The sequence below is a fragment of the Ammospiza caudacuta genome, chromosome 2 (genome assembly GCF_027887145.1).
Source record: "Ammospiza caudacuta isolate bAmmCau1 chromosome 2, bAmmCau1.pri, whole genome shotgun sequence".
Classification (NCBI taxonomy): domain Eukaryota; kingdom Metazoa; phylum Chordata; class Aves; order Passeriformes; family Passerellidae; genus Ammospiza; species Ammospiza caudacuta.
In genome coordinates, this window is record NC_080594.1 from 48,389,564 (window position 1) to 48,414,316 (window position 24,753).

The 24,753-nt window shown below is 37.5% G+C and overlaps 1 protein-coding gene across 4 annotated transcripts in view; it reads right to left on the reverse strand.

Moving 5' to 3' along the window:
- Nucleotides 1–170: 170 nt before the first annotated feature.
- The window catches only part of PSPC1 (paraspeckle component 1), a 58,856-nt gene continuing 34,273 nt past the window's right edge, over nucleotides 171–24,753 (reverse strand). Inside the window, exons 7-10 of one of the 4 annotated variants that reach the window (XR_009274443.1) lie at nucleotides 5,115–5,219; nucleotides 1,873–1,976; nucleotides 1,347–1,624; nucleotides 171–715 (exon numbers count right to left, since the gene is read on the reverse strand). Coding sequence is in view for 1 of the 4 variants with exons in the window: in XM_058800431.1 (XP_058656414.1) it covers nucleotides 23,547–23,732 (186 nt within the window). In the remaining 3 variants the exon portion in view is untranslated. Of the gene's footprint in view, nucleotides 716–1,346; nucleotides 1,625–1,872; nucleotides 1,977–5,114; nucleotides 5,220–8,011; nucleotides 8,266–22,208; nucleotides 23,733–24,753 lie in introns of those variants that run through there. The other 3 variants (XR_009274444.1, XR_009274442.1, XM_058800431.1) reach the window with 3 other exon arrangements.

The following is a 24,753-nucleotide window of genomic DNA, read 5'->3' on the forward strand; positions in this document are numbered from 1 at the left end:
GTGTCAATATCAGGGTAGTTCTTTCAGTGAATAGCAGGGTTAAGATCCCTAAAACCACAAGTGAACCTCCAGACCAAGTCCTCTGCATCCACCCTTCCTGAAACCAGGAAGCCCCCAATGGTTCCACAGTGCAGGGAGTCCAGGTAAGTACAGCCACACGGTACTGCCTTGTACTGCTTTTATTAGTAGCATGGTGCACCACTGCCATGCACTGAAACAATGGAACAAAGCTGCCACCATACTGTGCACCACTGCCATGAGCCTGGCCCCATTTTCTCTACGTGCTTCTCTTACGCAGCCAGATTAACAGGATCTCTTAACCACCCCTACTTCCTGCTCTCCAGCTGGAAAAACCCCTGCTGCCTGTCCCTGTGGCTCCTGTGCTCCACAGCCTTCTGACTGCCCAATGGCTTCCATGGCCCAATGGCTTCCATCTTCTTGTCTTCAAGAGCCCAGAACTGGGCACAGTGCAGTCTCAGAAGTACTGAACTGAGAGATTGCTCTTCTGGCCCCTGCTCAGCCATGATCTTCTAATGGAGCCCAGCATGGGGGTGGACACCTTCATCTTCACTTGTCCCTCGGGACCCACATCAGCCTCTGCAAAGCTTCTTCACCACCAGGATCTACAACTGCATCGGCTTACTTCAGTTCCCACTGCAGGATTTAACTGTGAGGTTCCAGTCAAGTCTTCAATTCATGTCCACTGCATTGCTGACTTCGGGAAATAAAAAATAAACATCCTGTTACTAATTTGAAACAGTTCTACAACAGCTATAGAAATTTGAAAAAAACCCTCGTGGTATGTTACAGGCCAGTGTTCAAATCACATCACGTAAAATTAATTTTTCATTCTTCATGTTTTTTCTTTCCTTTATTGAGCTACATTAAGACAGCTGGCATTTGTAGCATAACTCCTTACTCAACAGGACAGACAACTTCCTGCAGCTGTAATCTCCTCTGTGATTAGCATTTCCTTCCAGTTCTTTTCAGCTATCACTGCCTCATACCATTTTTCTCCAGGTAATTAATACTTCCATATTCTTCTAAACTACTGCAACATAAACACAATCCACACTACTGCTTTTTCTTTAAACCCTACCACTTTCCTATTTTTTGTCATATATTGTAGGGCTCAAAATACTTTCTTACTTTTTAAAAGGCTTTTTTAAAGTCCAACAGCAATCAGTTAAACCAAGGAGCAATCATTTAATATATCATTTACTCTTATTATTCTTGTAGAACATGCAAACTTTAATCCTTTTAGTTACACCCATTTCCCTTAACACTATTGTTTCTAAAAAGAAAATCTGCCTGGAGCGCAGTCTAGATGAAAAGGGCATCTGTACCTCAGTTACACATCAAAGCAGGCCAACATCAGCTCTGCTATGAAATGCTGGACTGGCACCACCTTCTGTGCCAGAGGCTGAAGACAGTAACATCACAAAAGCTATAACTTGTCTCCTCATGTAGGAAGAGGACTTGGAGCTCACAAGCAGATGTATTCACATTCTTATGTCTTTTCCAAGCTGAGGTATTGGTGGGGGACACCACCTCCAAGCTGTGTATGTTCTTTTTTGTCATTTCAAACAGCCCTTTTCCCTCAGGTCTCATAGGTCTGGCCTGTCTGCAAGCAGAGAGAAAACAGCTTAACTGAGAATGATCAGTTTGTCCTCCTACCTTCAGCCAGGTGTGCTGGATTTAGTTACTATTTTATTAGATAACAGCATTATTTGTTTGCCCAAGAGCACTGAGAGATACAAGGAAAAAAAAAATTCATGCATTAAGCACAAAAATAGTACTAACAAACTGAAAACTGAGTACAAAGTGTACCATTATGAGTTTTAACAAGTGACAACACGATTACATTCTCACCCTGATGGTCCTTGTCCAAGGTGCAGAGCAGCATTTTGCACATCATCACAATGTAACAGCCTCAGTTCTGAGGGTGGGCAGCCACCAGCGGCTTCCATTGAAACCTAATGCATTGAATGGAGACAAACATTTCCAGGAAGTAAGTACAATTCAGGCTGAGGAGTTACAAGAGACACTTCAATGATAACTTCATTGACAGTGTGCTTTTGTCATCAAAGTAGAGCGCTTAAGACTCAAATGGCAAATAACAGAGCAACACAACAGCAAATGTTTTCATCTTATTGCAGGGGTTCCATACTATTGTTTCCTTATCACAAACATTTCATACCTTCTTGGTGTTTCTCATGGGTAGCTCCTCAGAGCACTGACTCTTCCTTCTTCACAAAGCAGCCAACTAACCCCAGTTCCCTCCTCAACCAGCCACCCCACTCTTTTATAGCACTCTTCTCATTGCTTACAGCTGTGGCCTATTAAATTCAGGCCTGTTCCTAGTCTTTGATAAGTGGCCCACCTGCAACTCCTTGGGGGGAAGATTACTTTCTACACTATCTTTATTTTCTTATATTCTATCCCCCTACAGCAAATACAGTTGGATAAAGAGCTGGGCAATGCCAGCAATTTTTCAGACAGCCCTGCCCCCGCCGAGGCAGCTGGAGCTCCCTCTGTTCAGGAAGCCCAGGAGCAGGCAGCCTGGCACAATACTAAACACAAATTCATTGGGCCATTATACTTGGTCAGCCAGGTTCACACTGCGATCTGAAGCCTCCATACATGTGAGGAATGGGGGAAGAGGAAGAAAGGTTCTTATCACTTCATTGAGACAAGGAGTTGTTATTTAGCCAGTAAAAGGAACACTTGTATCTCCAAGGAACCTTGACCACCTGTTTTTTCCTTCACAGGAAGGAAACTGTAAGCTGACAGAAAAATTCTGAGATGCCCGGGAAACCTGCCAAACACTGAGGTTCCCAAATGGCTCTTGTGCACAGCAGCACTCTCATATGTAGTGACAAACAAGACTGAATTCCAATGGCTACATGGTCAAGACAAAATGTCCTCTGGATAAAAAAAAAAAAAACAAAAACATTTGAATCAAACTCTGAAAAAATTAGGCAGCCATTTTCTGTTTTATTTCTACTTTTCTGACAAAGAGCTTTAGCTGCTTGTCTTTTTTAGATTTTGTGAGTAAATGCTTGTAGGTTGCTTATTTCAGTAGTCTGGTTTATATTGCCAGTTGTTGTGTGATAATTTTTATACTGTGATTTTACTACAACTAGAAAACAATGGGACTCCTCAGTAAAGGGCAAAAGCAGAACCACAAAAAGGTGTGCAACAACTTTCCCATCTTGTCAGTGCCATTCCCAGAACCAAGAACATGACAGGGTCCACCTTAGAGAACACAAACTGGACAAGTCACACATGCTGAGCTTGCTAGGGTGCTCCCATGAGTGCTGAAGGAGCTGGCTGCTGGTCTTGCAAGGCCACCCTGCATTGCTGACAAAGTGTGGCAACTGAGAGAAGTGTGCAAGGATCAGAGGAAAGCAAAAGTCACTCCAGTCTTCAAGAATGGCAGGAAAGAGAACTCAGGGAACTACAGGCCCTCGGAAGGTGATGGAACAACTACTCCAAAAAAACATTTCCAGACCAAGAAGGTAAGTTGGAGCAGTCAGCATGGATTTACAACAAGGTCATTTGCAAATTCTTAAGGATCCCAACTGGAGCGCCTCTCTGGTGACGTGACCAGTTCAGTGGACACGGGGAGAGCAGTGGATATTATCTGCCTTGGCTTAGGAAATCTTTTGCCATAGTATCTCCAATTATCATTTTGATCCTGTCATGATACTGCCAGACTACTGATAGGCTCAGTGGAACATGAGGTTGACTAAAAACTGGCTGAAGAGATGGGCTTAGAAGGCTGTTGGTGACATGAAGTCCTCTTGGACATGAGTGAATAGCAGAGTATCCCTGCACTGAGGCCAGTCCTTTTCAGGATGTTAATTTCTGCCCTGGTTGATGGGACAACATGTCCTCAGAAGTCTGCAGGTGACAAAGCTGAGAGGCCATAGTGTCATGCTATAGTGGCCTCCATAGAAATATGGAGGCCATATTTCTGCTAAGGCCATAGTGTCATGCTACCATCCAGTTATCCCTTGAGATGCTAGTGAAATGGGCTTACAGGATCTCATGGAATTCAACAGAAGGAAATGCCAATGTCATATCCTGCTCCTGGGGAGAAATAATCCCAGACACCAGGACAGGCTGGAGGCCAGCTGGCTGGAGTGCCCCTTTGCAGGTAAGGACATGGTGGCCCTGGTGAACACCAGGTCCAAGAACCACCCTGAGCAAAGAGTGCAACCTGGCCACAAAGGCATCCAAATGGCATCCTGCTATACAAAGAAAGTTGCCAGCACATGGAGAGAGATGATCAGCTGGTCTGAACCACTGCCATGGTCAGGGACACCTATTACATGTGATTACAAAACAGATGAATTGTTCTGGTCCTTTATATTCCCAGTTCTCTGATTTACTGTTAACACAACTACAGAGACAGCTCTGAGTCCTTTTGCCAAGCCAAACAAACAGAAGAATTAACACAAGTTTCTCTTGCTTTACCACTAGAACTTGCAGAATCTTGGTCAAATCCAACTAGTGTTTAAATTTACTTTTACTTCATAAAAATAACTGGTATTTTGGAATTTTGGAGCTACCAGAACTATTGAACTTAGCCACACAGAACTCCCTTTAAAACCTTGCTATCTGTCAACACCATTGAAATGCTGTCCAAAGTCAGGGCAGATGGCACTACACACCTGTGTGCACACAAATCAAACTGTGCCCCATGCTCCCAGAGTGCATGGACACCACCTTCCAGACCAGAGCCCTCTGATTAATGCCAAAGACTGTTCAGAATCAGTAACTACTGTGTTGGTTGTACAAACAATCAGGAGTCTAAGTGCAATGTATCAGTAACATCCAGCAGCTCAGACATGGCGTCATATTAATGTGGCACTGTGGGGTTTGGATGGCTGGCCAGAGCTTGAGCTGACTGCTAGAGGCTGTGTGCATATGCTTGAAGTCCTTTAAAAACATAACACATGTCAGGAATTAGGCCAGGAATTACATTATCTGAAATCAAGTATTACTTGAAGTGTAGAAGAACAACTACATCAAATCACAAATCTGAACAAAAAGTGGGGGACTGATTTCAGTAACTGCTGGATAAAGCCATATACCTTAATACATACCTTGTACTAAAACCTGGTTTAGGATTCTCTTTTGTCTGCATAAGATACCAGAAGGATTCTGCACAAGCCAGTCTTCATCTGCATTTTTAAGATTTTAACAGTAACCTAAAAAAATAAAGAGACAGTAAATAACTGACATTTCAAGCAAAAGGGAAAACGCAGTAGCTTCTCTTTTCAGAAACCCATAATATATGGAGTAATAAACCATAATAAAACTTCCCATTACCACAAAAAAATCAATTTATTCTCTACCCATTCTTACCACTCAGTTGTTTCTTCACAGATTTTATTTAATTTTTACTACCTCAGCAGTTCAACAACAGCTGTTCCTAGATTTTCATATTTCTGCTTGGAGTAGATTAACTGCAGTTCTTATCCAAAGAGCCCCAAGTCATTTCCCTTTGGAGGTTTTCTAAAACATAAGTATTTCATGTGCCACTAGACAGTCTGGACATTCTAAGCTTGCCAAGGCACATGGCAAAAGTGGCATTTCATCCTTCTAATATTAGTGCCACTAAAATGATTAGGATCCCTGCACACAACACTGAGTCATTAGTGACACTTGAGAACTAATAGCTCTCACTGCAGTCTCCTCTTTCTGCAGTATGTTGTTGTACAGACATTATTAACTGGGGGCAAAGTTATCTATCAAAATGATACACCTGAACTGAGCTGGAGTAAAAAACCATCTCACAACAGAACTGCATACAAGTATCATTCTTAAAATACAGTTTAATACTGCAAACATTAGAAATTGATGCAAAAGTTTAGGACTTCTGTAATTTTACAACTTCTGCAATCGATTGGCTTGTATTTGCAGTAAGTGGTATCCACCTTGCACAGTGTCTTAGAATACACATGCAAATCAACTATCCAAAATGTTTAAAATTCAACAGCTCCATGCCCCAGCCATTCAGGCTTTGAAATAGCTCTCACCTGTAGACACATTCCCTCCTCCCAGAATTAAAATCACCTCTTCTCCATAAGTGTCTCAGACTTAAAGATGTGAGCAGTGCAATGTTTGATAGGCTTAGCATAATCCCTTACTCAGGCACAGAAAGGTGTTTGCAGAGCCTGAGAGCCCCAAGAAACTGTCTACAGAGAAGACTGCCTGGAAAGGTCCTCATCACAACAGCACAAAGGGGTGAAGAACTCCCCATACTCCCAAGTAAAAACTTGTTAAAATTATTTTCCAACATCTTGAGGTCCCGTTTTGATGATCATAAAACTTCGCACACTCTGCAAAGCATTTATTACAGAAAGAATTCCTTTGGAAAGCCACACACAGGTTACACCTTTCAGGCTAGCTTCACTTTAGGAACAGTCCCAAAAACCAATTCAAGAAGTGACATATGTGCAAATTACAACATAAAACCACAAACGTTTACAATAAAGTTAACATTTACCTTATCAGACACAGCTGAAAACAGGCTGAGATGTGCAGCTCAGAATAAATACCATTTTAAAGTTGGCATGATTAATGTATGAGCCCTATTAAATCAATTCTCCCATTTGGTTCCTTTTTATCTCCCCTCCCACACCATGGTGAAACTTGCTATCTATCAGATTTACGAAGTTATCTATTCTGTACCAGACATTCAGCAAGATAGACACTTTCTTCCTAAAGCACAAATAAAAGAGCACAGCCCACTAACCCTTTCTAACTGCGTTGATTCTACAATCATTTAGCAAGTCAAATGCAATAATAGCTGTAGTGATGAACTGCCAGTCATAGGGAGTTGGCTGGAACTGTCATCTGGAGAAGTGTTAGTGTCCTGAGACATCACCTCCACATGGTGCAATTAATGTAGCTATTGATAGGTATGTACCCATCTAACAGGACAGCTAAAATAACAAACTGCACAGTTCAGTCTGTATTTTATTATTAAAAAACCCCAATAATTACTTTCTCCCTTTTTTTTTTCCCCCATCAAGAAAGCTAAAGCATCAAGGCCTAACACAGTCTCTCCAGTTTCTGTAACTGACAGTGAATATTACTTTCTCTTTCTTGGTCACCCAGATTTACTGAAGAGAAAGCAGTGTGCCATATTCTTGGCAACCAGTAGATATTAGTGACAAAGCTGTAGCCAAATAATTATCATCAATTTTTGATTACAGGCTCTAAAAACACCCAGTAAGACAGCTAGGAAGTGTTAAATTGTCTATAGTTTCTACTAGGAATGTGCCTCTGCACAATTTATTCACAATTCTCCCTCTTCTAAGATCATTCCAACCTCTCTACCCTATATAAACTCTGTTTATGATTAGTAGTATTTACTTTGCTAGAGCTGAATGCATCCAAGCAGCCAGTGATGAAAAATGTGATTTCTAAGAGTGAGCTGGAACACAAGCGAAAGTTGTTTTCAAAGAGACTGAATTTTCATCCATATGATAAAGTTCTTCTTTAAATTAAAGCTCAAAGTGGGTGTGGTGGGTATGGTAAACAAAATGAATCTGACCTAGTCTAAAAGGCTTACAACAGGATAAACATGCCTGTTCTGGAGAGAAGAGAAGCATCACACACAAACGGAGTGATACTGTGCATATATTGTGCTGTTACAAAGGAAAACTGAAAACCAACTCGTAAGTGCAGCTATCTCAAGTAGTGCAGGATATCTGCAGCACAGACCGGCTCTGTGGGACAAGCTCCAGGCTGCCGGTGCCAACTTGGAGCAGGAACAGCTGTGACACTCCAACACTGAAGGACACTGCACATGTACCTTGCACACGGATGCACGGCAGCTTCACCAGACTGACTGAGAGAACAGGTTTTGTGGTTTGATTCAGGTTTTTGTTTCCGTTTTTTTAGTTAATAGGCTTTTTGGTGGCTACTTTAAGTAAGAGTAATAAAACCCCCCTAAGTTTCCCCTTTATTTTAGTTCTACTTTAAAAATTACCTAGCAACACACAACAGCAGCACAGGTAAATTTTGACTTCCACTGAAGTGACCATATGGCATTTTGCACCAGCGGGCGCAGGTATGATTTTGAGAGTAGCAGAACCACTATCCAGCACACAGAAAGAAGAACTCCAATGCCGAGGTGTTCTCAGGAAAACACACAATCCCTTGTGGCCACTTATTTGGGGTTTCCAAAGGGAACCCGAGATGATCCGCAGAGCTGTGTTCATGTTTGCATTTGTTCAGGCTTACCTATCAAAAGGTAACAGATAACAATGTTGGCTGCTGACATACTAACAGAAGATACAGTGCTAGACATTCTTAAATGGTCAGGCAATCTTATCCTCCCCATTCTTCTCTTAGTTTTAACTTTAGTCTGGCCAAATCTGCTCATCTTAATTATGACTAGTCCTTCCTGAGGACAATAAAACCATTAGTGACTAAAAGCAATTGTTACCTGGCATCACTGCATAGCTGCCAGGGATTATAGGAGACAAACTGCAACATATTTTTTCCAAATCTTGTGTTTGTCAAATTCTCTTAATAAGTGCATATTAAGTACTTGCAGAGAAGTAGAAGCAAGCAAGCATTTAAGGGAAAAAAAATACCAAATTAAAACTCAAAGGAAGAATTAAGTTCCTAGAAACAAAAGGGAAATACTACTTGAGCTAAGCCAACAAGGCATTCAATTTCCTTTGCAAGATGGTTAAAAATATTTTACATCCATTTCACAACTTTAAAGTTACAAGGAGCAGGGTACCTGAAGTTAGCATCTTACACAGAATGAGGAATGTGAATGCAGTAATATTCCTCCTCTGGGATCAGATTTCAAAAAAGAACAAATGGTGGCAGTTACTAGTGGCCAGGCAATGAACATATGCCAGTGACAATCTGCGATCAAGGGACATTAGTTTCTGTTTTGCTTGGATTGCAGATCTTCACCATATAGAAATTAGATGATTTCTTCAGTATTTAGGGAATGATGAGCATGTCTGAAAGCATTTAAACAGAAGACACAAAAGTTTTCATCTGTACAGCTTCAGCAAGGTCTGAATTCAAAGATACTAAAATTTGTAAGCACTTCATAAAATCAATAAAATTGCTCAATTGCAAGTCATTACATTCCTAGATGCAAGACACAACAGCATCAAGTGGGTTTGATATATATATATATATATATATATATACACACACATTATATTTTTTGCAAAATTTTATGCATTGTGAGACAGTAGTCCAAGTCATTAAGACAATCCTGTGTGAAACAGCAACTAAATCCCGTATTTTTAAATACAGCCCCCTCCCCTCTATGACACTCCCATTTCAAGTTGAGGAACCTGCACCACCAGAATAGCTGGCTCAACACTGATTTTCATAATTACCCATTTTACAAATGTTGTCATTGAAGCAGCAAAAATATCTTTCAATGTTTAGATTTTTATTTTCAATGACTGTGTTCATGCTGAGCATCTTGGAAAAATGTCCAAGTAATGGTGTTATTTTCTCCATTCAGAACTCATATGACAGGTTACAGAGATGTGAAGTTCTGAGCATTTTGTGATACTTTATCATGAACAGCTAAGAAGTACAAAACTGCTGAAGGAACAAGAGAATAACCTTTAACCCTCATCATCTCTTTCACCTAGAAATAATGATGTATAGACGTGACTTCACAAAGAAAACTTAAGAAATCTGACAGATAAAAAGCATCTGATAATGCTGCACTGGAAGCTAGAGTTAAAATTTCACAAAATAGTTCTGCCAGGTTCTGGAAACTCTGAGGTCACCTATCACAGACAGAGATTTAGAAAAGTCTGCTGTAAACAAGATATCATTAAACCAGCACAGCTAGCACAGAGTTAAGTAGGATCTCAGTACAGGTCTATTGCTTTAACAGAAGTCAGGATACCATTGTGCTACACACAATGCAAACAAATATAAACTTCTGCAAGGAGTTAAGAGAACCACCAAGATTTTAGGAATGTTTAATTAGGCATACTTCTATTAAGACTAATTTTTTATTTCAAAAATATTTAAAATTGTTTTAAAGTAGCAAAAATGTGCATATGCAAAGCCTAAGAGACAATTTTCTCATATCTTAGTTTTAAGACTACAGAAAACCAGCATAAGCTTTGTATTATAGAATAATTCTGATATATAGTAGTGATGACCTCACTAGTTTTGAGGATGTTTTCTATCTTCCAAAACCTAAGAGGGAATCTAGTTTCACATAACACTTCTTATACTGTGCATAGTCCAATTTTCTCTAATTTAAAAAAAAAAAACCAACAACAGTATTCCTAAGGAATTGTGAAATTCACTAATACACAGCTTCTGTGTTTGCAATTCTGCTTTACAGAACTTCACACAATGCTCCCCATTCCCTCCTGTAAGGCTCCTTACCTGTCATTTTTGCAGCAGGTGCCAAGTTAGGCCAGTGTCCTAACCTCCTCTTCCAAAATAATGACAGCAGAACTGTTTATCTTTGTGGGGCTAAAATCTCTGAAGCTGTAAGACTGTGCTGGGGGAAGGGCAGGGCAAGATGTGGTCACACAGTCTTTATTAACATCAACTCATTCACTCCAAGAGCTTTCATCTTTGACATGCTTCATTTGAAAATGTAAAATTTAACAATACTACCCAATACATTCAACTACATTGAAATGAAACCAAGTAAGGAAGGATTCAAACACCTAAGCATGTAATAGGGTTTAACTGTTAATTCATTTGCATAAAGTTTAATGAATTCAGTTTTGCTTAGATGACAGAATCATGGACTTGTTAATGTCAGAAGGGATCTCTAGAGATCATCTGGTCCAACTCCTCGGCTCAGGCAGGGCCACCTAGAGCCAGTGCCCAGGACCACATCCAGATGGCTTGTGGCATCTCCAAGAATGGAGACTCCACAACCTCTGGGCAGCCTGTGCCAGTGCTTGGTCACCCCTCACAGTAGAAATCTTTCCAGATGCTCAGAAGTAATCCCCTGTGTTTCTGTGTGTACCCATTTCTTCTGGTCCTGTCAAAAGATCTGTGATTCTTTGTGCAATTAAGTAATTTCCCTCCTGTACTAACTCTACTGGGTGACAACTTCCATCAGATTACTCTATAAGATTACTCTATAAGAAATGCAGAATATCAACTTCTGGCTTCCACCATAATAAAATCATAATTGGTAGAAAACAGAAAAATCTTACATTAGATTTGAAATACAGGAAATGGAATCTGTATTTTAAGACAAAGACAACAAACAGCATTAATAAACTGCAGGGTATCCTGCAAATGTTCTACCCCATATTGGTACACTGACATAGACTTACCTGTTCCTGAAAAAACTCCCAAAGCAATGTTGAATAAAGAAGCCATTTCTCTATTTGCTACTCTGTCTGGCAAGCTGAGACTCAAACTTCGCTCTTTGTCCTTTCCTTGCACAACTGGACATATTCCTGATGCTGCACTATCAGGATTTATTTCAGCTTTATAGTACCATAGAATGCTGTAAATTCTATGTACAGCATTCCTTATTTTAGTAGAAGTCACTACTACCGGCAAGATAAAAGCTATTCTTCCTACCCAAAGTGAAGTAGCTTTCTAAGTTAATATCAAACATTTTTTAAAAGCTTTAAGCTCAGCCATCATACATAGAGCAAATTGAACACCTACTAACTTGTGGCAGAGGACTGAAAAGCACTATATTAGAAATCATTTCAAGCCTGAATATCAGATGAGGCATCTTAGTGAGTGTTAGGAATACTATCAACCATTCCACCGTATAGCCCCCATAAAGTCGCTCCAGTTGGCTACCATTTTCTCCGAGAGCAAAGTAAAGGCCTCTGTGATGACACTCCTCTGCACAGGACTAGGCCATGACCACAGTGTGAGAAGTGAGGAACTCCCTTTTGATATCATCTTATATACAAAGGCAGTAACTTGGCATCATATTCAAAAGTAAATATTTTTAATCAAAGAGACTGATTGCTGGTACTGTTTTTCATCATAGCTCATTCAGATTTCAAGATGCAAGCTTGCACTATAATTCTCACATTAAAAATACTAATTTACAAACAAGCTATCAAAATTATCTTGGGTGCCAAGTTTGTAAGTATCAACACATTAATGAGAAAATGGTTACACACACAGACAAAAACATAAAAGCTGTTACTTCAGTTACCTGTTTGTGACTTTTGATGTACGCGAGTAAAAAACATCCACTCTAATACACTACAAACATTACTTGCAACATCTTGAAAAAGAAACTCCGCTTAAGCAAGCAGCAGCTTCTCCAAAAAAGTCTGCATTTCATACTGAAGTTCTGCATCCTGATGCATCCGTTTCTTTGAAAGTTTAACAGAACATGTACTTGTTATCAGATTCTTCTGCACTACATTTTACAGACCACCTTCAAAGCAGTTTGCTCTCCTATTCTGCTCAATCTTGTTCTGGTCTTCTCATAACTTACTTTCATCTTATTTAACAACTTTTACACTTACTTTCATTCTGGACTCTACAAAATCTTGCATCTGATCAGCACCTGACTGATGAGTATGCCCTAACAGGGTATATTTATGCATAAAGTTTGAAGGACTCTAGTTTACATCAAGTGTGAAAGCTAAAATAAATGCAGATGTCCAAACAGTTTAAAGATGAGCCTCAGAAAACGGAGGTAGAACAAAATCCAAGTACCTTTATTACAAACTTAGGGAATTAGAACCATCCAAGAGATTAATTTTCCATAACACACCTGGAATTATTAAAGGAATTTGTCTCATTGACAGTACAAGTGTAACTAGTTTGTATTTTCTCTATTTTCTTAAGCCTCTACTCAAACTTGCTTGTATGGATACCTCACTGAGAACACAACTTTCATTAATGAAAAGTAATATTTGGAAGTGCACTGTAATGACTGAACAGGTACAAACTAAGCTGACTGCAGCTGATAGGAGCACATGCTGATTTAAGCACCCCATGACGGCACCACTCTCAATCCACAACTGCAGTGGCTGTCACTACCTGAGAGAATTTGCTAAGCAGAAAAATGACTTTGAAAAGCATCCGAGTGGCCATAAATAAACTTCATTAACTCAGGCACATGAAGCAACTGCTGAAACAACCAAAGGCACTACCATATTCCAAGTTCTGGGAAGGCTGTGACAATCATGCAGCTGTACATATACCAACTCAGCAAACTTACCTAAGATGCTGACTCTTCAGCTATTCAAATTTATCACTGTGGCAAGATAACTAGGTTCTTCATAAATTTAAATCCTGACAATCCTATTCTTGGTTTGTCACAATCAAGGCAAAGATGACAATTTCCTGCTGTAAGAGCAGGACTAGATTTGGCAGCACCTGTTTCTAAGCAGAAGCTTTCTGAACTTAAGACAGAAGTCCTCTACTGGAAGCACTGGTATTTAAGTTACACATATTTGAACTTCAGTCCTTTCCCAGGAAATTTTGTCCTGTATATTTAGCCTTTTCCTGCATGTCATTAATTTCACCTCTATTCCTTTAAGGTTGTGTAGTCAAAAAGTAAAGATACGAGAACATACACCTAACTCCCCAATAACATTACTCTTCTTACCTTAATAAAACACAGGCTTTCACAATTACTTTTTCCATTAAAGCATGTATTTTATTTGAATGTTTACACTGAATTAGTTTTGTTTATAGCAGAACTCTGAAACAACACTTAAGAATTTTAGATGAAGTTTATAAGAGTTGTATTTGGGGTCTTTAATTCTATGGTAGTTACTAAATTATTAAAAGCTGCAAAGTGAAAGATGAGATAAAGCCACGTTTTCCTGCTCTTCCACAATAGCATCTCCCCCATCTGTAAATCCAAGAAGAGCACTTATCTAATTATACTTTTCTGTATTAGTATTTGCACACATCTTTGAGTTCAGAAAGAGTAACTATCTATTAAGTTCTCGTGTACTCTCTGTCACTTCACTATTGCGTAATTACACAAAAGAGAAACAATGAAATGAAATTAATCCAGAACAAAAATTTTTGCCCCCCTTAGAAAGAGACATAAATCCTTTTTAAAGGCACAATGGGTTAAGAAAACATACATGATATATACTAACAAAACGCATATGGAGAGGTATGTAACAACTTGTCAAATCATAGACAGAACTGGTGTTTACTGTGCATCTGACATCTTTCCCTTGCTTTAAACCATTTCCATCGAGTTTAGTGTTAGAACCCCCAAATAAAGTTTCATCCAGCTCATATCTTCCACATTATCAGGAAAACATAAAGCCTTTTAAACAAAAGAAAACCTACAGTACAGAAAAGAAAACAAAATCCTAAAAGGAATGGATTAGGATAACCAGAGCAGGCCCATGACAAGCAACAAATATCAATAATTTGGCCCAGTTCTACAGTCAGTATGTCACCTTACATCCTCACATCACTTCTAAAGCTTGGCAGAAGCTTGCACAATTTTTCAATATAATTGTAGTGTAAGGTTAGAGCTAGGACACCATGTCCTCAGTGTCAAACCAGTAAATGATTTAGAGCTCAAGTAAGACCTCTAGTGAAATTGCCTTCCTACATTCTTTAAAGACACATCATTTGGCTTCCTTCACACTGGACAGTTTTAAATATACAAGACAGTTTAAAAAAAAACCAGATTTTTAAGCAATCATATAGAAAAGATTCTACAATATCAGTTTTCCCACACAAGACCTCAAAACCAAGCAACCTACAATATTCAATCCTTTACTCTCCTCCATATATCTAGATGTAAACTTTCAAACCTGTGAGTATTTTGTCATTATCACAGCAATAAAGCAGAAATGCAAATTCAGCATCAAGGTTCTGAGCACTGAGTTTTAAGACATTGTTATGCTCAACATATATCAGCTTTTATCCAACCACGCTTAAAGGCACAACAACATATCACCAGTAACTACCAACACTTGAATTACCCTATTTCTGATATTTATACTACATGCCATAATCTCCAGTAAAGTAAATGTGCCTTAACTAACCAATTTTGATTTTTACAATGTAGCAATGAACTTACAACTGGATGAAATATGATAAGTTATATTTCTTTTTAAATCTTTGTAACAAATGGGCCCAATGTAAAGAGTAAAAAAATGCATGCCCAGGAACACAACGCAACTGAAAACAAGAGTATGATTTCTCCACAAATCTGTGCTTCCTCCACCCCCACTGCACCCCCAGAGGACTGGCTAATTCAGTATTTTAAAATTATGAAACTCAAATTATTTTTCCTTATGTTTAATACAATTTCGGGAGTTAAGAGCACTTTTCAGAGCAAACATTGAGAGATTTGCGTTTAATTTACTGTCGTGTAAACACAGTTAGGATTAAAATCAGACAGAAATTAAAAGTTTTGTTTGCAACCTTGAATAATGATTCTTAAGTGTGCTGTAAGAAGGGAAAAGTCTAGCACAGTCATGCAGAAAGTATACCGAGTGATTTTATTCTCCTGGGTCAGCTGTCATTTTAGAAACAATAAGAAGCATCCAGAACTTCCATTTACTTTCCTAATAACCACTTTTTCATTACTTGTTGCTTTTTCCCCACATAAAGTAGAAAAAGTGTATTTTGCTCAGAACATCCAGAGTAAACACAAGAGAGAAAACAAGCTTATCAATGAAAAACCCTCCTAAACAAGTTACGTAATACTGAACAAATGCTCTGGTACCCCCACCTACAGACAGTTGTATTAATCAGTGTGAATAATATGTGAAACTACACAAGTGTGATGCAAGAAAAATGTCAAACATGCATTAAGTGGTATTACAAAAATGACACACAGTATAACATGGTAATAATAAACTGACACATAGCCTAAAATAATGTCATAAGTAAAGCCATCCCTGCTGCCAAGTTGACAATTTTCACCTTTAAACCAGCAATTCAACAGACGACAATTCTTCCATACATTTTCTTTTAAAACTCTTGAACATTCAGTTTTTGAATTGCAGTAATTGCACTGCTCACACACGAAGGCAAAAACTTTATTTGTATGATTTGGCACAGCTCTGGTTCCGAAAATGTCAGATGTGGAACTGGAACTGGTATGATGCTAAATTCTAGAAACACAATGTTCCACACTGAAACAAAACTGAAGCTTAACTACTGTTTCATTATTACAGGTGTGTCTTCTGGGAAAAGCTTTTTATTTGAAGTTGATTAAAACTGCAGCTCCGGCTTACCTTGCGCATGCTCTCTCCCTTAAAAGCAGAACAAGATATATCAACACAAGGCTATCATGTCAAAGAATGAAGAATGTTAGCATTTTAAAAGACTGTTTTTCCCATCTTTGTAATGGCAGTTTTTATATTTTCTTCCAAGAAAAATACATGTGAATAGTCTTGCTTCTTTTTAAAGCAACTGTGTATATTATCTCTCCTGGAGAAATCACAAAGAATACTATTTTCCATTTTTTTTACTGGCTTGCAAGTAACCTTCTTGGTAACTGCAGAAAGTGAACAGACAGGTCAAGCTCACATAAAATTTGGCTCAACATTTTAGTGGAATTTTTTTTTTTTCACTGCTTGAAATACTCGCCCTCTTGGCCCAACTATCACCAAGAATGTAAACCATAACCGTGTTATTCAGATATCTAAAAGCCCTCAACACACTTCTTACCCATTTGTTCTAGGCTATGTACTTCTTCCAAACTCACTTAATGAGAACATTTATTGAACTATATTCTCTGTCTGCAGCACAAATTACCCTATGTATGCACAGGTAAGAAGAGTCTTGCTCTACTGCCCCTTCTTGCTCTTCTTTCCTTCCACACTGAAATAAGCAGAATCAATAATTCTCACAGTCTCCCTCACCTGCCTTTACCTGTGTCTCCTGCCTGGGGACACAGAGGGAGCAGGACCAAGCAGCAAGGAGGGCAAAAGGCTATTCATATCTGCAGCAAGGCACGTACTGTATTATTTTAAATATGCACACAAATATTTCAAATTTCCATTAGCATACAAATATTTAAAACATTTGTAAGCAGCCTGGAAGACCAATTCAGCTAGCAGTTCAAAGACTGCATTCTACAGTACTGCAATAGCTGCTTTATGCAGTGTTTTTTCATGCAATTTTACACTATATAAAAATATCGAAAACTTAGTAACAATAAATAAATTTAGTAGAATAAATCCTTTTATAACAAATAATGAACAGTAATGGTATTTTTTTTTTTTTTTAAAAATAAACACTTTAAAATGACCAGAATATCAAGAGCTAACAGATGCAAAAAGAATTACAGTAAACCCTTTGGTTTTTACATATTTTTAGATTTATTTTCTCTTCTACCTTGCTTAAGTATACATATTTATTTCAAGTGGGAAAACACATTTTGCTTGGGATTAGGCTGTACACTGAGGTATTTAGGGTTTGGGGATTCTTTGGAAGAGGTGTTTTGTTGGGAATTTTTTTTTTCTTTCTTGCCTTTATCTTTACCGATAATAAAATTAATATCCCTGTCACACACAAAAAAAATTGATTACAGTGAATTAAGGCCAAAAATTGAAAATACCTTAATCTCATCCCATTACTACTAATAGATATGTACTATTTCATTTTCCTTTACCATGGTCTTCTGTTTGGTGCTTCTCTGACTATGATGCACTCAGGTTTAAGACTGGATTCTCACTAGTTTGATGAGAGGCTAACAACCTTAAAATCAGCTGTTACATACTTACATGGTGTGTGTACGCTGTATACGGTTGCTGTATTCAGCCACAAAATGAAGTCCTGCACATCAACTTCATAAAAGCAACACAAAGAGATATATCCAACTGCAGTGATCGCACCATACAAGCCAAGAATTTCAAAATATTTTTAAAACATTAATTCGTTTCAGTTTTTCTGCTATTCTTTGGCCATCTGCACAAAACTAAATTCAGTTCCAAAATCCAAGACATGAATGTAACTGGTATTTCCACCTCTTCTATTAAAAATTAGTTGCATTGTGGTTTTCATGTAGAACAAGACTTTAAGTTATTTCTGTGAATCTGTTGCAGATATAAAATTAAACCACACTGTTCTCACTTTTATTATGTTACTTTATTCCCTCTCTCCCATTTTTTTGTTCAATTTACATACAGGAATCTCCACACTTATTCCTGTTCAAGGATCTATGCAGTTTTTACTTAAAGTCAAGAACAGCATCTTTATTCTCACTGCAATTCTTTCAAGTCAAGCACTTAACATCCCACATACAGTCAGCATGTAAATTCAAACAAATTATACAGCTATGCTTTACTCTACAGAAACTGAGACATAAAAGCACACTAGTAACTCTAGGAACAATGGAAGCTCTAGACAAATCATTTACCCAAACAAATGGAAAAACCTTATCCACATGTGTATGCAGTAACACACTCCAGTTCCTTTTGAATCTCATATCTCTTATTATGAGCATTTTATTCTCCACCCAAGGGACCACATACAAATCACTTCAGTTTTTACTCACATTTACAAAGTTGCTTTTCTTCTTTCATTGTGATTTGTGTGTACAATAATCTTTACATTAGAGCAGAGGGGTTGTTAAACAGTTTTACCTGTAAGTATGTTGTGCTTATCTCTGAATGGTTTTCCAAATAGCTCCTTCAATTGGGAGAAAAGGGCTGCTGTTCCAAACAGAAGAAACTTCTCACACTGCTTTTAAGAGTCAGGCTGAGGTCATTATTAAGGATGCCCTCCAAATTTCAATTATATTAACTTTCAGGATATCTTAAGGAAGTTCAAGATGGAAAAGACCTATTAAAATCTATCCCACTGAAAATTAACACAATGAAGGTTTGTTTCCATGCATTTAAAATCATAAAAAAATAGTTTTCATTAAAATTTCATGTTCAGTTTATTTATTCTACAAGTAATATTTTAGACAATTTTATAACTAGCTTCAGTATTTCATGGATTGCCATGAAAACACACCTGAAATACCTACAGCTACAATTTCTAAAATACTTTATGGGAAAGCACATGAAACCATCAACAAAACACACTAGACTGGTGAGATGGCTAAAACTACTTTACAGTGTATCTGGAAAAGTAACAAAAGGTAACATTAAAAAAAATCAAATGGGAAAAATTTTATCTGACATTCGGTGTTCAAAGGTTTTAGTCAATTCTCTTATTATTACGAAGTTCTTACATTTCAGTAAGTGAATTTTTAAGAAAGCAAATGCCTTCAGGTTACTACTGTTCAACATTTGCCACCAAACTAGCACTGAATATCCAATAATCTAAAGTATTGGATTTGCATTTCTCATAGGTCACACTCACTCCCTCCTTACCACTGATGAGTCAGGAAAGTTTGGTCCAATATTCCCTCATGCTAGCGTGAGCTAACAGCCCATGGAAAGCACCAAACTCCAAGATGGGCATCTTATTAACAGCACAGTGTCATATTAATAATTTGAGGGCTCCTGAGAAGACAATTAGATTGCATTGGAAGTATGTGCTCTCTGAAGTCCCCCACTCCTGGCCACAAGCACAAGCTAAGAAAAGATGCTGCATGCAGTCTCTAAAATGACCCATGGATTTGCAACATTTCAAATCTCAGGAATGGGATTTAGAACCCCATTCACATCTGTGGTCCAACATTAACTGACTCTAGTTGCTACCCTGCATTCTGTGCCAATTCAGTGGTTCAATAATGCTGTAGTTTGACTGAGGAAGGGAAAAATCATGATCCAACTTCTAAAAAATAGATAAATTAGGAAGTCCCAAAAAATTTGTTTCTGCAACAAACTAAAGTAAAATGAACTTCATGCCACCAGAGCACACCAGATAATTGCTGAACATCTCACCTCCAATCACATTTTCTCCCTTCAAAAAGGCCTACAGGGTTTTGGTTTTCATTTGAGAATCTGCCTTTAGATTGGTTATTTCAGCATTTTTGAGCCAAGTTATCTCAAGGGAGATTGCAACTGTTTAGCAAGACATAGTTCATAAATGTCACTGTGTTTGTAGTACCTTACAAAGTATTTGTAATGACAAATTATTCTATATCTGAAATCAAGAGAGGAAAAGAGAGAAATGAATTTGGTGAATATGGCGGCATACTTTATATCAGAATGCTCCTCAATAAATGCATACTACAAAATCCTACTGGCTTATGTTTAAAATTTAATTATTTAGTTCATACAGTCTTCTTGCCATCTATTTTAAATTTTATTCTAGTAAGAACCTCCCACTTATATCTTTATTTACAACTGCATAAAAAAACCATGGACAACAAATAAAAGAACTGCATGTCAGGAATTTTCTTCCCAGGTAATTCACAGTAGTTTGTGATTTTCTTAGGAAATTAATACAGTAAAGTATATTAGGATCACCAGAAAGTTTCCCAAGATATCAATGTGCTTTATCTAATGAGCACATTGGTCAGAACAGTGTCTAACTTACATGGAATAGTAAAGCTTTGTTATCTTTAAGTACCAAAATTGTATCTCACTGGAAAATTTGGTAGTTTAGGAATATGAAACTTCAGGAATAATGTAAAAGCTCAGTAAGTACATTATAAAAGTAAGTGCACTGTAGTTGGCAGATTCACATATATTCCAAGCCTACTTGTTTTAGCATAGCATATAGCAGAGTGTCAGGACTTCACTGTACTTTCCAGTCAAACAATGCAAATGTAGTTAAAAACTTGAGTACCTGTGTACACAGAAAAAATTATAAACTGCTCCAGGATCAAGAAAAATTAATCACTTTAGGAGAAGGGCAGAACCTTCACACAAAAATACTGGCTGGCCACATCTACACATTTTAAAGAAACAATTTGTGACCATTCCTTTTTCAATAAAATTACGTGTTTATTTTATAGCTAGGATCAGTTTCTACCACATTTGGCAAAACGAGAAGCATTGCCTTTACAGTTAAGCCAAGCAGCCTAAAGAAAACTTTTAAGAGCTTAACATAGCAGCATATCATCAGCTACAAAAGGCATTCTTCATTAACTCCTTACAATCTGCCCAAAAATATATTTCAGTATTTATTTGTTAGGACTTGGTTCACAGACATTTAAAAATAGATTAAATTATTTTCTGCAGTAAGGACAGCTGACAAATCCACTGCTACCATGCAGCAGAGCCATCCAAGTCAGAGGTTTACAGGAGGGGCAGGTCACAACTGTGGAATGACAATCACTAATGTTAAATAAAATCTAAAATAACTTTCAAATACATGCAAATCTCTACTTGCTATCAAAACCACAGTGCAACAAACATGCACTTAAAATAGCATGAAGCTGGCACAGAAAGTATTAACAACTTCTGAAGATTCAGTGTACTTAATGTTCTTCTGAAACATACTCAGATATTATAAGGAGGAGGGTTTACATAGCTAAACAAATATACAGGAGCTGGCTAAAAGCCTGAATAACACAGCCTTTTCCTTTGAAGAAAATGAACCAACATTTTGAATGCAGTTTAATTTGTACTTAACACATGTTCCCTGTACAGCTTTACAGTTGAGAACTACCAATTCACCAATACTTCCTTAATCCTCTAAAAAAGGTCACGTACAAGGGCAGGAAATATTAATAAAAAGTCATCTCATATTTAGACACCTTACTAGATACCAATGTAAACTGCATTTTCAACTGCATAAAGGACACTAGACCAGAGAGTTTAACTAGTTGCCATACACAAGCCCTAGTTCATAGCAGTGAAAAAACAGTAATTTTCCCAAATCTTGATGTTTAGGACCTTTTAGTGTGTAAAGGAAAACCATTTGCAGTTTGGTTGAGGTTTACTTTAAGAATGAGTGCTATAATGTGATACATATACCAAGGAGAAAGAGTATTCCAGAATAAAGGTAACTCAGTATTGCATTACAAAGTGTGGCATGTGTTAAGTCAAGCAAAAAATGGCAACATTAAAGACAATATAAAGGAAAATGCTTTGCAGATACAGATGTCACAAGTGAGGACCTACATACTTAGCTTCACTACAGTAACTCCTGAATTGTATGAAAACAGTATCTTAAGCCATATACACGGGCAATTTAAGTAACAGTGTATTTCCAAAATGTCAGCAATACTGCAATTTTCTTGTTAACCATTTGCTCAAAATTCAATCCACCAAGCCAATCACTGTCACATTAACAAGTAACACACAAGCCCTCTCTGCTGCTTGCATCTCATGCTGAGGTATGTATATACCATCTGGATGTTATTAGGGCACCAGGTTATTTCAAATCCGTTTTTAACCAATACAGATAATTCACAATTCATGCAGATAAAATTTCATTATGTCTACCTCTGAAAATGTACGTGAACTGATAAAAAAGATCACTACTATTTTACAACTATTTTGCCCAGGAAAAAAAGTAACAGTAACCAACCAATATCCCTACTTAATTGCCATTACAGGAATAGAACCAATAGGTCTTTTCCATCATCTTCCAACACTGACAAAACAAAATCATAATAAGCTTCCTAACAGCTTTACTACCAGTTTTATCTTAAAACTTAAGCAGCAAACCTACCCTGAGAGTTATGCTGTAAATGGGATTTTCCAAATTCCTTGCTCTGTAAAACTTTCTGAAGAATAGTCATGTGCAATCCTTCCAAATACGTATTACTCAACCAGAAGTGAACACTTATTTTCACTGAAAAACATGTATTTGCTTCCTAATTAAACAGTTACTCATAACAGACATGTTTTTATTCAAACCAACCACTAGGGAAAATGTATACTTATTAATAATGATGTGCAAACACAGAGGAAAGCTTTTGACCACTGTGCAGAAATGTCTCCTTCCTTGCAATGGGAGACACTTTAACCATCAGCAGAACACACACATGTCACAACCAATTTTCTCCTCTATAAATATGGTTTAGGTAAATTCACTCATACTGTTATGAATAAAGCATACACAGAGATTCCTTTCCAAATTTGGTTTTTTTCCCTCCCCAAGTTAAATTTTCTAATAATTTGTCTGACAGATAACCTCTGTTGATAAGCCTACTGTGACTAAGTTTGCAATGGTGGATTGAGATGCACGGACACATCATCGTTGAGAACACTTTGTATAAAATTTTATGCTCTTTGAAAGTCAAAACAAAAGCAGTTGTGTTTTAAGTTTTCCATAGTATGTACTGCACCATGCAGTTCAGCTAAACACTATTAAGAATGGAACTTTCTTGACACATAGTAGAAACTACATAAAAATTAAAATGATGCCACTTATAATAAAGCATAAAATTATTCTTACTCAGTATTAGTAACAACATTCCCAAAATCCTTTCCAGTGATTTTTGTTTTATTGTAATCAGATAACCGCACGTTTTACAGCATAGTCACACATTGCATTTTGCTGGAGTCACAAACACATTGCCTTACATAATGATCCGCATCGTTTCTGCTCTATACTACAAAGCCTATGACTGAATACAAAAAAAGTTTTACAAAAGAAAACTGTTTTAAAGACTACAATAACAATAGAACCGTTTCCAGGTAACAGCTAAAATTATAAAGGCATATCACTGTATAATTTTACTGGAATTTCTAAAACAGTAAGGAATGAATTAAGGTTTAGTATCTGCGACGCTTGTTAGGTCCTTCAAAGTTGCCCCCTGGGTTTCCTCTACCAAAGCCACCAGGTCCACCACTCACGGCACCTACACCACTCATTGGCGGCTGAGGAGTTTCAGAGCCCGTTCTACTAACCAGAGGTGAACCCATCTGGGATGGGCCTCCTTGAGGGAATCTCTCATTATGCTAGCACAAGTCCATTTGGAACATGTCAAATGTGAGTTACAACAAAAATCACAAGTGATGTTGTCATGGAGTTCAGCAGATAGTCCAGCAGAATCAGGATCACACATAGAAGGAAGAAAGGAGCAATTCAATTAGTTATTATGGAAAAAGAGCTGGAAATTAAAGAGTGCTAATGTTATGCTCCAACTTTGTAAAGTAAATATAAAATTAAAAAACAATACTTAAGACCGACTCTGGTGCTGAATGTAACTTCATCCTTACAGGCACATCTGAAGCAATACATATTCTCTATGTAACAGAGGAGACAGGAAACAGTTTTATATCTGAGCCCTACTGTGCCTTACATAGCAACTACAAAGCTTCTCCCTTAAATAAATTAGACAGAGAAACACTGTCAAACTAGGAGGGGAAGAAATCAGCTTTTGTATTTCTAGACACTGCATTTATTGTTTTAATAGCCTTAAGACTTCTATACCCACACACATATGGATATTTCAAGTCCATGCTACCTGGAGTTAGCCTTTTGCATGGCACTTGAGAGATCTTTAGTTAAGGCTTTTAAAATTCTGAAATTCTGTCCAAACAAAACTACATTAGTGACAAAATGCATAATTTTGGACTATTCCTAGCTTATAAAAAAACTCTTATGTAACTAAGGTTCATTCTGAAATATCAGTGTGAGATAAATTCCAACTAATATTCCATATTTACTTTCCTTGGCTCTATGATTAATATTACTAAGGGTATATATCCTCACACAGATTTATTTGCTTAATTTCTAAGTAAAAAAAAAAATCCATCTGAGCAAATACAGTTCAGTATATAAGTGTTTAAAAATAGAACCCCACATGGAGAATTTTAAACTCAACCTAAACCTTAAAAGCATAGATACATGGTACAATCAGATGTGGAAATAATTTATCATTCACCAGTTAAGGACAGTCATGCTTTCAGAATAAATTCCTTCTGTACAGAGATTACATCAACTCCCCAGGTGTTCAGAGTTCAGTGAGGACATTAG